The sequence below is a fragment of the Homalodisca vitripennis genome, chromosome X, assembly GCF_021130785.1.
Source record: "Homalodisca vitripennis isolate AUS2020 chromosome X, UT_GWSS_2.1, whole genome shotgun sequence".
Classification (NCBI taxonomy): domain Eukaryota; kingdom Metazoa; phylum Arthropoda; class Insecta; order Hemiptera; family Cicadellidae; genus Homalodisca; species Homalodisca vitripennis.
The window spans coordinates 91,782,235-91,797,386 of NC_060215.1; the positions used below are offsets into that span (position 1 = coordinate 91,782,235).

General features: G+C 34.9%; 1 protein-coding gene across 2 annotated transcripts in view; it reads right to left on the reverse strand.

The window, feature by feature from the left end:
* Positions 1 to 15,152, reverse strand: part of LOC124369398 (vitellogenin-2-like) — an 89,679-nt gene that overhangs the window by 12,481 nt on the left and 62,046 nt on the right. For both annotated transcript variants that reach the window (XM_046827400.1, XM_046827401.1), the window contains exons 16-20: positions 9,876 to 10,071; positions 7,833 to 8,065; positions 6,454 to 6,631; positions 543 to 688; positions 62 to 202 (exon numbers count right to left, since the gene is read on the reverse strand). In XM_046827400.1, coding sequence (XP_046683356.1) covers positions 62 to 202; positions 543 to 688; positions 6,454 to 6,631; positions 7,833 to 8,065; positions 9,876 to 10,071 — 894 coding nt within the window. The remainder of the gene's footprint in view (positions 1 to 61; positions 203 to 542; positions 689 to 6,453; positions 6,632 to 7,832; positions 8,066 to 9,875; positions 10,072 to 15,152) is intronic.

A 15,152-nucleotide genomic window follows, 5' to 3' on the forward strand; every position in this document is an offset into this window, starting at 1 on the left:
ATTACCATTCTAGTGTTCTAGGTTTGTTATTAAATTATTATTTATTAATACAGAGTATTACCTTGGCAAATGCATACACAGTGTATACATTGGTTTTGTACACACCATCTATGTAGAATTTCTGTTGGAGATCTTCTGAAAGTTGTCTCTTGATCTTGGTGGCGATGTCTATCGGGGCTTCATGCACTGTCGTCAGCTTAAGCTACAATATCAACATAGTAAAACTGTTTTAAAATGGTCTAGTTTGAAGAACAAACAGTAAAGTGCAATTTAAAATCGTTTATTTACCTTGAGATTTATAAATTTATTTGACTTTGGAAACACAATGAGATAAAATTCACAGCTACTGGCTAAATTCAACTGCATGGTAACTCAGTACAATTCAAATAAAAATATAATTATTACAAGAGATAAAGTTTCATATGTATAATAACTCCATTATAATTATCTTCAACAAATTGTATAGTTTGGTAAAAACAGAAAATTAGCTTATAAAAAATTAGTTTAAAATAACTATAACTTTTAAGCGATCACTGTCTCACCTCAGTGCAGTTACTCCTGATGAATAGACCGTAGCGAGAGACACGGTTAGAGTAGCTGGTGGAGTAGGTCAGATAGGCTGTAAGCTTTGTGGGACGGACTGGATCGTATGACCACATATTAAATGCAAATACAACAGCTTTACCACCTGCATGATATAAATAGACAATGTTACATTATTTTATACTGTTTCAAAGTGATTGTATACAGTTAAATTTTTACCATTTTCTCTGATACTTTCTGCAAAAGTGTAACCTTATCCCGTTCTATGAAATTAAGGTAGTCAAATCTAACAATCCTTTAAAGCCCCCGAGGTAGTGTGTTGGGGATACACTACCTTGGCTGCTAAACCCTGTTTCTACAACCAGATAGTATATTAAGCATACACTGACTTAGCCGGCAAGATTTTCCGAGCCTTAAGGAAATGTTTTGGGTAGCCTATATACTGCCTTAGCTGACAACCCTGTAATCAAGGTAATGTGTTGAGGATACACTCCCTTGACTGCTAACCCTGTTTCCGCAGCCTCAAAGTTGTATATTAAGCATACACTGACTTAGACGGCAAGATTTTCCGAGCCTTAAGGAAGTGTTTTGGGTAGCCTATATACTGCCTTAGCTGACAACCCTGTAATCAAGGTAATGTGTTGAGGATACACTCCCTTGACTGCTAACCCTGTTTCCGCAGCTTCAAAGTTGTATATTGAGCATACACTGACTTAGCCGGCAAGATTTATCGAGCCTTAAGGAAGTGTTTTGGGTAGCCTATATACTGCCTTAGCTGACAACCCTGTAATCAAGGTAATGTGTTGAGGATACACTCCCTTGACTGCTAACCCTGTTTCCGCAACCTCAAAGTTGTATATTGAGCATACACTGACTTAGCCAGCAAGACATTCCCCAGGTAGTGTGTTGTGTATATACTGTCTTAGCTAACAACCCTGTCTTGGCTGGCTTGCTCTACGTACACAACCTCAAGGTAGTGTGTTGTGTATATACTGTCTTAGCTAGCAACCCTGGCTTGCTCTACATACACACCCTCCGGGTAGTATGTTGGGCATACATTGCCATACCTGGAAACTTTGTTTTCAAAGCTTCAAGGTAGTGTGTTGGGGATGTACTGTCTTGAACAGCAAACCTGTTTCCCCACCCTTAAGGATGTACTTACTGAGGTCTTGTAGGGTTCTGCTCTTAGTCATACTTATAAATGAATTGTCAACCAATTCAAGTTTTAGAACTGTTAAGGGGAGGCGGTACCCCTATCTTTGTAATGTTAACATAGGTACCATTATCTCAGAAACTAATGGACCAATCAACCTAAATTTTTTTATACAACATATATAGGTATTTAAGCAAACTACTGAGTTTTTTTTGGTGCTTGTATCTTAAAAAATAAATTTTTATGATTTTTTTTTCAAACCCATATTGAAATATCAAACTTGGAATTTAGAATATTTTTTTTAGGTACCTAATTATAATAGGAGGCATCTCAAAAAAACTCAGTAGGTGCCAAAATACCTATATAAATGTGTGTAAAAGTTTCAAGTTGATTGTCCAAGTAGTTTCTGAGAAACGTGTACCTTTGTGTGCAAAAACTGTAAAAAAGTAAATTTGCGGGAAATCGCAAAAAAAACGAATATAATGACCTATTTAGCTATGTTATATAATATTTTTACCTATATATGATATGTAATTGGTTTTTATAATTAAATGTGATCTTTATATTAATAGAATAGGCTATATATGCTTTTAATATTTAGAATTATCTATATTGGAAAATTTGTATATCAAAAGTAACGCGATGCGGGTTAGGCCTATAGTCATAACGGAGTGAAAGATAATACAAAAAAAATTAATTAGGCTATATTATTTCAAACATTTTTGAGTTTAGAATACATTTATAAGAGAAATAACAGAGAAAAATTATGAAATAGAACTTATACCCAGCCACAAATAGAGTAAACAATAACAAAATTATAGAAAAAAACATGCAATTTATTTACCGTGAGCATTAGTGCATTCCTGGATCATATGCAGGCTCCTCTTCAAAATCCTCCTCAATCCTTCTTTTTAAATTCCTTGGTTTGTCTCCTTGCTTGTCTTTGAAAGTTCACTTATCGCACAATTTGCTCGTCGCACTCGCTCGTAGTCAAAACTTTTCATTGCGTCAATTGTCCTCTTGCAAGGTTCAATGCCTACTGCTCTAAGCATTTTGCATTTTGCTATGTTGCCATCATTAAAAGTAGAAATAGCATCATAAGCACCAAACTCAAGTGTGTTTCAATGTCACAAAATCTTTTTTTGGCACTCTAGACCAGATGACATTATTGATGCTTTCATTGACATTCTGCGTCTTACCGTGTAAACATTTTCGAAGAAGGTCAGGATTTGCTAAAAGCCTGAAAGATTGGTTTCAAGGCTAACATTATAGCTGAAGGAATGCTGTTCTTATGAGAATATGGCTCTTTAGTGTGCTTTGCCTTGTTGTATTTACACCATGTATTTTTCTCCTGACGGGCAAAGGCCATGCTGAGGATTGTCGTCCGTCGAAAGTTTATGAAAATATATGGCCCAAACCGCTGCCTTCATGTTCTGTAGGTTATCAGTATTTTTCCTAATAGCATTTCCATAATAGGTTTGCAATTGATCAATTATGCCATCTGTTAGTCTATTCTTTCCACCTAGTTTGCCGCCATCAGAAAGTGTTACGCCTTTTGAGTCTCTTTTTAGTTTCCTTAGCCTAGACCCCATTCTCTTTTGAATATGGCCTATACACTCCAGTTTCTGTATTTCCACTTCACCATAAGGTTTACTGTCTGCAATAGTTTTGAAACTATTTGTATCTCCATCACCTAAATACTCTAAGTACCTAACATTATACTTATTTACTGATCGGTGAAAAATAGCTAAGGCTCCAGCTGACTCCATACCTCCGCTCGAGCCTGATAATTTGCCGAACAAATAGCCTCATGTTGTTGTTTGTCCAAACAATTACAAAATTTAGATAAACACTTCTATGTCCATAACTTTTCCTGTGTCAACACTTGTACAAGTAACAATTCCGTTTAGAGAGCTAAAGGCCACGCCGTTGCCAAGTGCCATCAATACCTACTTTTAAGTCGCGTTCGTTCTTACCTAAGGTTTTATTTTCCTCAAACAGCCTCATCCACAGCAGTTTTCATGGATTCATCCATTACCTGTTTAGCCTTGTCTTTTAAAAAAATTTATTATATCGAAACGGTTTTTGTTGGAGGTTGCGGAAGATTCATTACGCCACATAACATTTTGCCTGCAGCCATACCTTTCCCGATAGACCTCAGTCCATACACTAGTCTAATATTTACATCAAATAGAGTCTTTTTTTCTAAATTAATATTCCTAGAACTATTAAATTTATGTACATATTTACAATGGCAACAATAAATCTCCATCTCAAAAGCCAGGCCAAAATGTTGAGCAGCACGCACTTGTAAACCACTTTTCTTGCAATTTTTACAAAGTGATGAACTAAAAAGTTGATCTGATAAAATTTGCATGTTAATAATTTCATTGTCATAGTTTTCATCACAATTAAACATCTCATACTTATCTATGTTTATTTTCTTTGAAGAGCTTGACTGAGATTGTGTTTTGACATTTCAGGCCTAGGGGTAGACTCATCTTTTGACATCTCATTAGGGGTTAGGACTGGCTGGTTTTCTTTTCCTACCACCAACTCCTTTACGGGGTTTAGCATAACTTACTTTTAACACGAGGCATATTTATACATAAACAATCTTGTTAGCAATAATAAATATAAATTACTAACTAACACTCACTATATCACTTCACAAAGCACCAAAACACTAAGCAAAAACAATAAAACAAACAGTAAGTAAAGTCAGAAGCAGAACTCAAAGCTGATGAAATAGAAGTTAGTTCAGGCTGCCAACACAACAAAAGCAAATTATAGCACACAAAAATAAAAGGTCATATGTATAATAGTACATGTGTGAATAAACGCAAGCGCTGTCACAAATTTCTTCCTGAAACATGATGTAACCATATTTTAAAACTTTTTTTCTGTAGGTTTACAATTTTTCAAATATACATGTATTATATATCATTGTGTGCAGAAAAAGCCGCTTAACATTTTAAAAAAATAAAAAAAAATGTGAAAAAAATATTTTTCTGGGGTACCGCCTCCCTTAAGATAAGATAGAACAAATATAATACACTTTTTCCTGAGGTCTTTTGTGCTAAATGATGAAATTAAACCTCTGACTTTATATATAAAATTTAAACTTAATATTCTTTCCAATTTGAGTATAGTAATGCTCTAAAGTGTGTTACATTACTTAATTATTTATTACTTGCAGCATTGTTGGGTGGTATTGTTTGCAGAGCTGACAATGATGTTATGCCTACATACTAAATAGTTTTATCATGAGGGAGATGTTGTCATCTCACAAGGGAAGAATTTTAGTTTTTTAGATGGCACAGATTCTGGTTTATGGGTTAAATTTTTTATGCATTGGAATCACCTACACATATATATCCACACTAACATATATCCTCTGGACCACTGGTCACTCACTTTTTCAACTCCATGACACTAAGCAAACACCACAAAAACTGCTAATAGTACAGTTCTATAATATCCTAATTTTACTGTATATTACAAATATGTAAAAACTTTTTCACTTGCTACTGGTTTTCTGTTCTAATTGAATTTCAGTGTATTATTTTAATATTAAACGATGTATAAGAAGAAAGTTCTCATATTTGTAGTTTAAGATATTAAAAATGTTTACGAACATATTAATTTATGCTAGGTACTCATATTATGTCATTGGCGTTATCTTTACTGTAGACTACCTACTTTTCTGAAACACATTTTTCTGCATTGCTTATATGATAAAAAATTTGAGGGACAATGAACTTGGTTATTACTAGAAGGCTTAATACTGTGTTTCTAATGATGACATGACATGAATACTGCAAGTGGATAATTGACTAAATAGATGAACTGTTAACAGATGTAAAATTAGTTGCAGCTATATAAGAACAGGGAAACTGTAGTAAAAAAAGTAATGGGTTTTATGATAACTAACTAACAAATAAATAAGGTTTGAATTGATAGGGCTGAAAGCCAGGGGTTGTTATTAGTTGATAGGAAAACCAGCAGACTTACCATGAAAACTATTTTCAAGCGTCCACTGATTGAAAGAACACATAAAAGTACATTTATTTTACACATAATTAGACATTTTTGATTGCACTGCAATCTTTCTCAACCAGTAGAGACCTCCAAACCAAAACCTGATGCAAGTTCCCCCCTTCACTCCCTTCAGTAGACTAACAGTTTTCATAGATATTTAATATAGTACTGAAGACATTGTCAACAGTTATAAAGTGATAACAGTGTCTATAAAAAGTGAATTGGCAACACTGCTTCCCCACATTGACTCTGTAACCCAAAGTGAACAGACAACTAGAATTCTCTCTACTGGTTGAGAAAGATTGCAGTGCAATTAAACATTTCGAATAATGTGTAAAATATTTGTACTTGTATGTGTTCTTTCAATCAGTGACCCTACAAGATAGTTTTTAAGTTGTCTGCTGATTTTCCTATCAACTAAATAATTTTCCTATAAATAAGTTAAAGTAACATTACAAAATAAAAAGTAATTTTAACGTTCAGACCTAATTGAATTTGTGTTTTTTTAACATTGGTATATAATTTTGGCAACTAATATTATTTTAATCATGAATCTATGTAGTTTTTAAATTATGACAGTATTGAGAAACATGAGAAATTGAGTATTACTTGTACAAATAGTTTTCTACAAACAGTTGCCAAGTTAATATTTTAATTAAATAATTTGGGTCTTAATTATTTTGGTAGTAAAATTGGTATGTTTTATCCCAACATACTGTTAATATCAGACAGAGCGTGTTGAATAAGGTATGACTGAGAGCTTCCATTGATTGTGTTGACAAATGGGTCAATCTCAGAGGCGTTGAAGCTGCCAGAGGCCGATACATACGTCATAGGGAACACTTGGTAGCTCCCAACTGTGTGAGACAAAGAGTCCACCAACAAGACTTTCTCCTGGAAAAAATGTATTTAGATGATACATAGTAGATTCAAGTTTATTTAGATTCAAGTTATGATTCAAGTAGATGATCAAGTTCAGGATAAGATACTTGGTTTATGGTTTATAGCTTTGTCTAAATTACATCGTGTTATGTTAAGTTTGAAATAAGGATATTGAAAATAAGACGTATTTATCCAATTGTATCAATGTGAATATTAAGATGTGATTGGCCAGTTAGAATATCAGTGAGGTGTAAAGTGAGTGATGCTAAAAGACTTTTAAACATCCATTGGACAGAATTGTATTATGGTTTTTAGAATACTGCCCACAAATCTTAAAATAAAATAGTGCTGTGTAAAAATTTCAAATTACGAACAAGTGACTTTTTATAACAAATTTCTTTTCTTCAGCTGGAAAGTGTGAAAATTAGGCTTCTTTTTCAATTTGAAATACTAATTTTTTAGAAACATTTTTAGTGTATCTATATAAAGTACAAACATACAGGTTTCAGTCTAACATTTATTATAAAATTATCGAATGATCCATGTTCGAGAATGTTTGTTTAAATGTTGAGTTACAACATACATTACTGACATTAGATCTAATATTCTAATTTATTCTATATGAGTTCTTACAGCTGGAAGGACTGATTTAATGTGAATATTGAGTTTGCTCCAGTTGACCTTCCTCTTAGTGCAGCATCTGAAATATGATGCTGTCACTGACTTGATTCCTGGAATGTGTTTTAAGAGATAGAATGCTCATGGAAGACATAAAAAAAGTCGATGACTAAGAAGCTCAAAACAAACTCTTTGTATAGTCTTGACATCAGAGACATCTAAACTATAAAATATAGTGTAATCTAGGTGAAGATTTGTTTCCGTTGTCTCATCAGGTGCACAATTGACCTTCTTGGTCGTTTACTATTTTTTGATCTCTTCAAATGAACATGACTCCAGATTCCAGAAGTCAAGTCTGTAACAGCATCAGTTTTCAAACGCTACATTAAGAGGAAGGTGAAATGGAGCAAACTCAACACTCATGTTTGTAGAATATTGTGTTTTCTGTCTAGATCAAGGAAGAAGTATGCAAGAAGTAAGTACTTCTTGGGAAGATCTCTAAATCTTGACCAATATTTATATGTACACCATTGTATTCCATTGATGGCATTAATATATCCACACAAAATAAACATTATTAGAAAGAGTATTGTACCTGAGCAGTTGATTGTTCCTTTTCATCAGAAGTTGGCTTTGATCTTCCTGTCATAAAGAATTTCAAAGCCTTTGGTACCTGGGTATTCACAGTGTCAACAATATCTATAGCGGTACGTGACTCTTGAACTGGGGTTTCCTTCTTAAACAATGCATTGTAAAGCTCATTTAAGACTGATCCACAACCTTGTGAAGATTTTGATTCAAAAAATTTATTTGATTTTGAGACTGAACCTACAACACACAGAAAATATTTCAGTATATTTTATCATTATAGATGGGTTCTACCATAAGCATATTAATGGATAGCATAGTTTTGAGTGTATATCAAGTAATACATATATAGCGAATGGGCATATTTTTTTACATAGTAAAAACTTTTCTTTTGAATATTTTCAGGATGGAACTATGGGGATGTCTACGTCTATTTTTACATCTTCTATGGAAACAAGTATTCATAAATTTTACTTTATACGCATCTACTTTATTCTCAGGTAATTTTGATTTTCTAAATTTCCGTCCAACAATACCTTATTTTGATTATGAGGGTTACCAATGAAATGTAGAGGTTCAAGTTATACTAAAATTAGACGGTAGTAATGAAAAAAAAAAACATTCATTTTGGTTAGGAGGCATTTAAAGACAATATACTTCTATTGAATACTTTTAAAATAAGCACAGTCTACTGATGCTTTACTTCTAACCTCTCCCCAATACTTATATAATATAGCTGAATCATCAATAAATTAACCCCTTAATGGCTGTAGACATGTTAACACGTTTCCAGCCGAAGATTCCTCATGGGTACTCACTTGTCTCTATTGAAGATAGAGATAAATTGAGTGATAAGGAGGCCTACCCTACTAAAGGTGTCCTGAAGTATTACACAGATGGATCACGCCTTGACTCTAGGACAGGATTTGGTATATGTGGGCCAGGAGCATATTTAGCAATGTTTCTGGGAAAACACACTGCGGTCTTCCAAGTGGAAGTCATGGCAATAGAATCATGCACCAGAAGGCCAAAATGATCTTAATACTTTCAGATAGTTAAACAGGATTAAAGGCACTTGACACCTGCTCCTTTGACTTTAATGCAGTATTATATAAATATAAAAATGTTGTAGTGGAACTGGCAAAGAAGAACAGAGTTACACTTGGGTGGGTGCTGGGCCATGAGGGCATTCATGGAAACAAAAAAGCAGAATATTAATGCCAAAATAGGTACATAATCTATGTTAGGGCCTGAGCCAGGCTTTGGAGTAACTTTCTCCTACATCTCGTAAAAGATTGGGAACAGAGGATTAGATCCTTAAACTGGAGTAGGGCCTCTGGACTAAGACAATCTAAAATGTTTATCTCTCCTTATGCTAAAGGGTGGTCAGCTCTCCTAGAAAAAAGTAAGGAGGATATACAACTGGTATTAGAGATGTTGACAGGACATGGCCCTCATAGAAAACATCTGATGAAGGTGGGTCTAAGCCAGACTGATGAATGCAGACTCTGTGGAGAAGCAGAACAATCAGCAAAACATACATGTCTTAACTGTCCTGCTATATTTAAATTAGGAAAAGATTCCTAAAGGCATATCATCTTAGCCCTAAGGATACTGAAGAACAGGAGCCCTCAAATCTAATAGGCTTCTGTAAAAGTCAGATTCTGATGGCCTAAACTTTAAATAAGGGAGGCACAAAGGTCCTTTCAGGACTAGGTGCGGTGACTATTGTCTCTTACCCTCTAGACAAAAACAGTGCCATTAAGGCTAAGCTTGCAATAATCTGTTCCTTACTATAATATTTATTTACCCATATCTTCAGGAATACTCTTACATATACATGCCTTTTTATGCATGTATTACCACACAATGTACAGAACTTATGGACAGAGTACCTAAGCAACATAAAATTCTATCTGAGCCAGTCTTAGTCTAATTTTTAATCAGCACGTCCAAGACCGAACACATCTCCAAATTCCAATCTGAGTTGGCTAACTACAACTAAGTTAAGTTGCCTTAACATAAATTACTAAACTAATGTAAGTCTTACTCATGGAGAAATTCATGATGACAGGGTGCAAAGGGTTCATGACTGTTTCAAAAGATCGGTGCTCCATATTTGGCATCAGTAGAGGGAAACCCATTACTTCTCTTGCTTGCCTCAGGAAGTACAAGGGGTCAAAGTGCTCCTTATCTTCTGATGTATATATATTGTTTAGGTAGTGGCTTAACCAGGGCAAGGGTGTCTGTGGAAAATAATTAAAAACTGTTAACTCATTACAGATTGTGTGTAATTCCTCACAAAAATTAGAGTTCTATAAAGTAATTAAGTAGGTGTTATCTATAACAGTTAATTTACAAATTATCTCATTGCTCACATCTATTAATTATAGCCTAAGTATTAGATAATTTTGTGAAATAAAAACTTTTTAAGGAAAGAATCTCTTCCCTCTCAGAAGAGATTGTACAACGCAGAATTATAAGCCTTATATAGCCAACTGCGCTTAGACCAGATCAGAAATTGAATTAGTGCTCATTACCTCAAACTGAACACTTATGTTAGTTCAGTATAGCTTGTAGATGTAATTGCTTGTAGTATCATCATGTTGATGTCTTTTGTAATCTAGGAATTCGTACTATTCTCTCCTTCATATAAGTATTTTGGCAAACTGTTTTGTGTTGCTATATTACTAATGAGATGTGATTCTTTATAAGCCAAATTCTCCACTAGAGAGCTGCAGTTTAAACTATTGAAAGTACAACATTGTTATTGGGAATGACTAAAACAAAAACTTTATGAAGATATTGCAGCTTTAAGACAACTACTGTCTGTCAGAGGAACAAAGACACTGATGGATAGATAGATATCACAACTTAAGACACTGCTAATAACAATTGAGTCATCTGGTTCCACCCTCAGCACCTAATTCTGACTCTAATTTAGTTTGTATCAGCATTAAAACAAATTAAATCCTTAGATTTGATATTAATTTAGGCTGTAAGTTTATTATATAATTCCCTATCTTCAGAACTTTAACCCCATAATCAAGGTTTAAATGTTGGTGTCGTATTCAGCTCCTTAAGGTACAGCATAGTGGTTACAGATAACAATGTGGGTGTAGTCAGGATTGAAAGTAACAAAGTAATCAGGGCCGGCCCTAGCTAATTTATAGTGTAAGCAAACAGTAGTTTTGGCGCCCACCCCCCCCCCCCCCGATATAAACCGTCATACACTACACCGTAGAAACGGTAAATGTCACATACCTTGTACCCTAAATAGTAAAACAAAGGGGAACAAAATTAGGATAAAAAAAAAATAGCTGACAAACCAGAGTTTATGTTTATTTTACCAGTGTTCATTTACAAATACAGTGACACATTGTAGACTACAATTACGATACATTACATTATTAAGTTTATAAGTTATGTGATGTATGATGGAAAACACAAAATCGTCTACAATCAATATTGTGTGTACAAGTCATTGTTAAACGTCAGGTTGTATTACAGACAATTCAAATTAAAAAATAATAGCCTAATAATTACAATTAAGATACTCAATGTTGCAATTAAAAAGGAATTCGTCTGGCTTTTAATTTTGAAAAAACTCTTGCAGTAGAATGTCCGTTTCCATTTCATTTAGGACATCATTTTCTCAATCGCCAAGGTTGCTAGACCACTTAAGTGTTTCTTTGGCTCAAATTTGATCGTAGGTAAGTTTTTTTTATCAGTTTTTTAATTTGGGAAAAACTTCTTTCGCCACTGGCCCACGGATACTGGCAGCGTTAACAAGATTCTCAATGCTACAAAAATATTTGGAAAAGTATCCACATAACCACGTTTGGTTATAAAAGACAACGCTCCAGCTGGGTGACTTGTTGTAGGGGGCAGCATTGGTCCAAAGATTTGAAGCATCATCAAACAGCTCATCTCCGTTAATGTCATATTCTTTTGGTTTGTTATCTCCATCACCACCGCTCAAAACTGTTTCAAGGTGTTTGCAGGCTTTCACTTTAACTCTGATTCACTCCATGCTTTTTCTAAGCTAGCAATATCATAGAGAAATTTAAAACCTTCACTATGGTTTTCCATCAGTTCAAATCTCTCCTTTAACGAGGATATTGCTCTATCAAGCACAACAAAGAAGAAATTTACTTTAAACAAATCTTTACCAGAACTTGCAGCTTCATCTCACTCTCGTAAGAAAATTGTTTTTTTAAACTCTTCTTGGTCTAACTGTTTTTTCTTGTTCAAAAGTCACCTGCAACATCAATTTTTTCTGCAAGTTCCTTTGCATCAGTAATGACGCTGTTTAGTCCTTCTTCAGATCTCATAGTTTCCAAAAATGATTTTACACTCTTAAGAAGATCTATTGAACTTTGAAGATCATTTGTGACCTTTTGCAACAGTTTTACTAACCATGTTTGTTTTATACAGGATCTCATGCCAAGTTACAATACAACACAGAAACTTGAAGCTTTGCAGTTTTTTACTAGTCCCCTACGGCAGTATGTCTACCAAATGCATCAAGGTTCTTGTCTTGAGAAGCTTCATATAATGCATCATATACTTCTTCATATGGTACCTCAAGGGTAATAATGCCTCAATTCTACTTTCCCACCTAGTGTTGCAGAGTGGTTTGACTGTTAGACTCGAAACGTTTTTTCAGCAAAATACTCCATCTTTGAGTAGAACTAGAAAAAAAGTTATATATTTCTTGTATGGTGCTGAAACAGTCTACTGCACTATTGCAAGACAGAGCTGCATCATTAATTACCAGTTCAGGGAGTGGTTTCCACATGGAACATAAAATGCTCTAGGATTTAGATCAAGGATCCTCTTCTGAACTCAACATGCTTTCCCTTCATTGCCGAACCATTATCATAGCCCTGACCCCCTCATGTTTTTTAAAGGAATTCCTCGTTCCTTTAGTTCTTTCAATAATGCTTCTGTGAGACCTTCACCTGATGAATCTTTAATAGGAATGAAACCTAAAAAAATGTTCTTTAATTACCACATCTTCATTTTCAGTAATCTTCACAAATCTTATCACAAACGTCATTTGCTCAGTATGGCTAACATCAGGAGTGCAGTCTAATATTAATCGAATAATATGTGGCTTGCTGTAGGTCTTGCAAGATTTTATCTTGGATTCTTGGCTGACAAGAACAGAATGAACTCGCTCTGGATATTTTTGCTCAAATAATGAACGTGTGTTTCCATTTTGATTTTGATCCTTCTCACATGTTCAGCCATAAAAACATCAAACTTTGCTATGTGTTCTACCAATTTTAAAAAGTTTCCGTTGTTACGTACAAAAAAGAACATCCTTTTTTTCCCTCGAAAGGCCAACCACCTGTGTCCCCAAAAACTGTACTATACACAGTAATCGTTTCAGGACTTGGTGCCAATGTTCAGTTTCAGCATGGATAAGTCTTTCATGTTCTTCATCAATAGTTTTGTTTTAAAATCGTAAAACGTACAGAGAGCTCACGCCAAAACATACAGTTTTTAACATGAGCAGAGGATTTCTCGTGACTGGTCAAAGTCTTGTGTAGGTTTTGCCAGTCAGAATACCCTTGGTCACTAGTAAGAAGAGAATTCGTGTTTCCAACAGATTGCAAGGAAAACAAAATGCTGCATTTTTCGATATTGAGTATAGTACCCAATTTCTGTGAACTTGTTCTCCGTTGCACAGCTTCCTTGTGTAATGATTTGAAGAAAATCTCCTACCTTTACTGTCCGCAGGAAACTCTTTGTCAGTGACTTGCTGAGGCCCTCGTTCAACAAGCACTTTCCGTACCTCGTCATTTATTTTGGGTGGCCACTTCCCACAATCATTTGGAAATCACAGGTAATGTGTTTGTGTCCTTGTTCGGTTCCTGGAAGACAAAACAAAACATTATAGTTGGCATCATGGTGTAATCGCAAGAGATGTATGATGTGTGATAAACTCTGTTAAATTACCCTTTTCAGGATTTCAAATATTTAATGCAATATTTATATCTATATTTTATTATAGTCTATAATAAATAGGCCTTCCTATTTAGGTTTAACTAAAATATAGTAAACATTTTTAAAACATCTTTTACAACTATCTACGTTATGGTGGTATAAAATAAAAAAATTGGTTTAAATAAAAGTCAAATAAGGGCTTAAACATTTGTGTGTTTTTTGTTTGCGGCCACCATATTGAAACGGTAGGCCTAATCATATCATATTCATGATTAATAATACAACTAATTTTGGCCGAGGTTATTGCTGGACCTATTTATCCTAAAAATGCTAAGTAAGTTAAATAAGTCAACTTACAATTTCAATGACTTGTTGACTATGCGTAACAACAGACGTAGATGAAGATGACGATGACATCACTGTATCAACTAATAAATCATCATCCTCAACTTTTGGTGGCGGCTACAGAATCGTCACAATCAAATATTTTGATGGTGGAAATGGTGTTTCTGTAGCTAGATAACTATGGAATTGACTGGTTGACGGTCCAGGCATAACCTCCATCAGATTCAGTTATTGGTAAATTATTGTCAACATCATGATCTAATTCGGTTGTCTCTACGCTTATATTGATGCACTCGCACATAATGGTGGATTTGTTAAAAACCTTTGCAGTGCTTTACACTGCTTTTCATCTTCTTTAGATTGCTGCAACTTTCTTTTGCGGTTAAATGCTCCAGATGTTTTTTCTTGCTCGACATTTCGTGTTAATTAAAAACGGCATTAATTTTACAACTTACTACAGTACAACGCACATCAATGTAATTATATAAAATAGTGCTTGCGAAGCGGCGCTAAACAGTGACCGTAACGTAACTGCGAGACTCAGACTGCGAACAGAAATAGACATATGAGTCAATGCGGACGGTTCCATGTCACTCGCGTAAGGGGTGGGGCGTGTGTATCGGGTAGCGGTGCATTAGTCAGTGCAGGGCGCACGTGCACAGCGCCCCCACGGCGCCCCCCTCTCCTCGCGGCGCCACCCGCGGCCGCGTAGTTCGCGTATATCACGGGCCGCCCCTGAAAGTAATAATTAAATAAAACCTATTCATAGATATGGGCGTTTTTATCATCTATATAATTGAACAGTTTTTAGTAGTAATCTGGTAGTTCCATAAGGGGGAGGTCTTCCACTGCTAACTCTCTTATGCACCTTTGGTATCTTTACCCATCTCAAATGTCTATAGGACTTCTTTCCATTTCCAAGTTATAATATGCTGGTAAGTGCTCATATTTAACGAAAATACTACATTATGTAGAATAAACTGTGTTGTACAATCCGATAAAGTATATGGTAACTCCTCCTATGGCA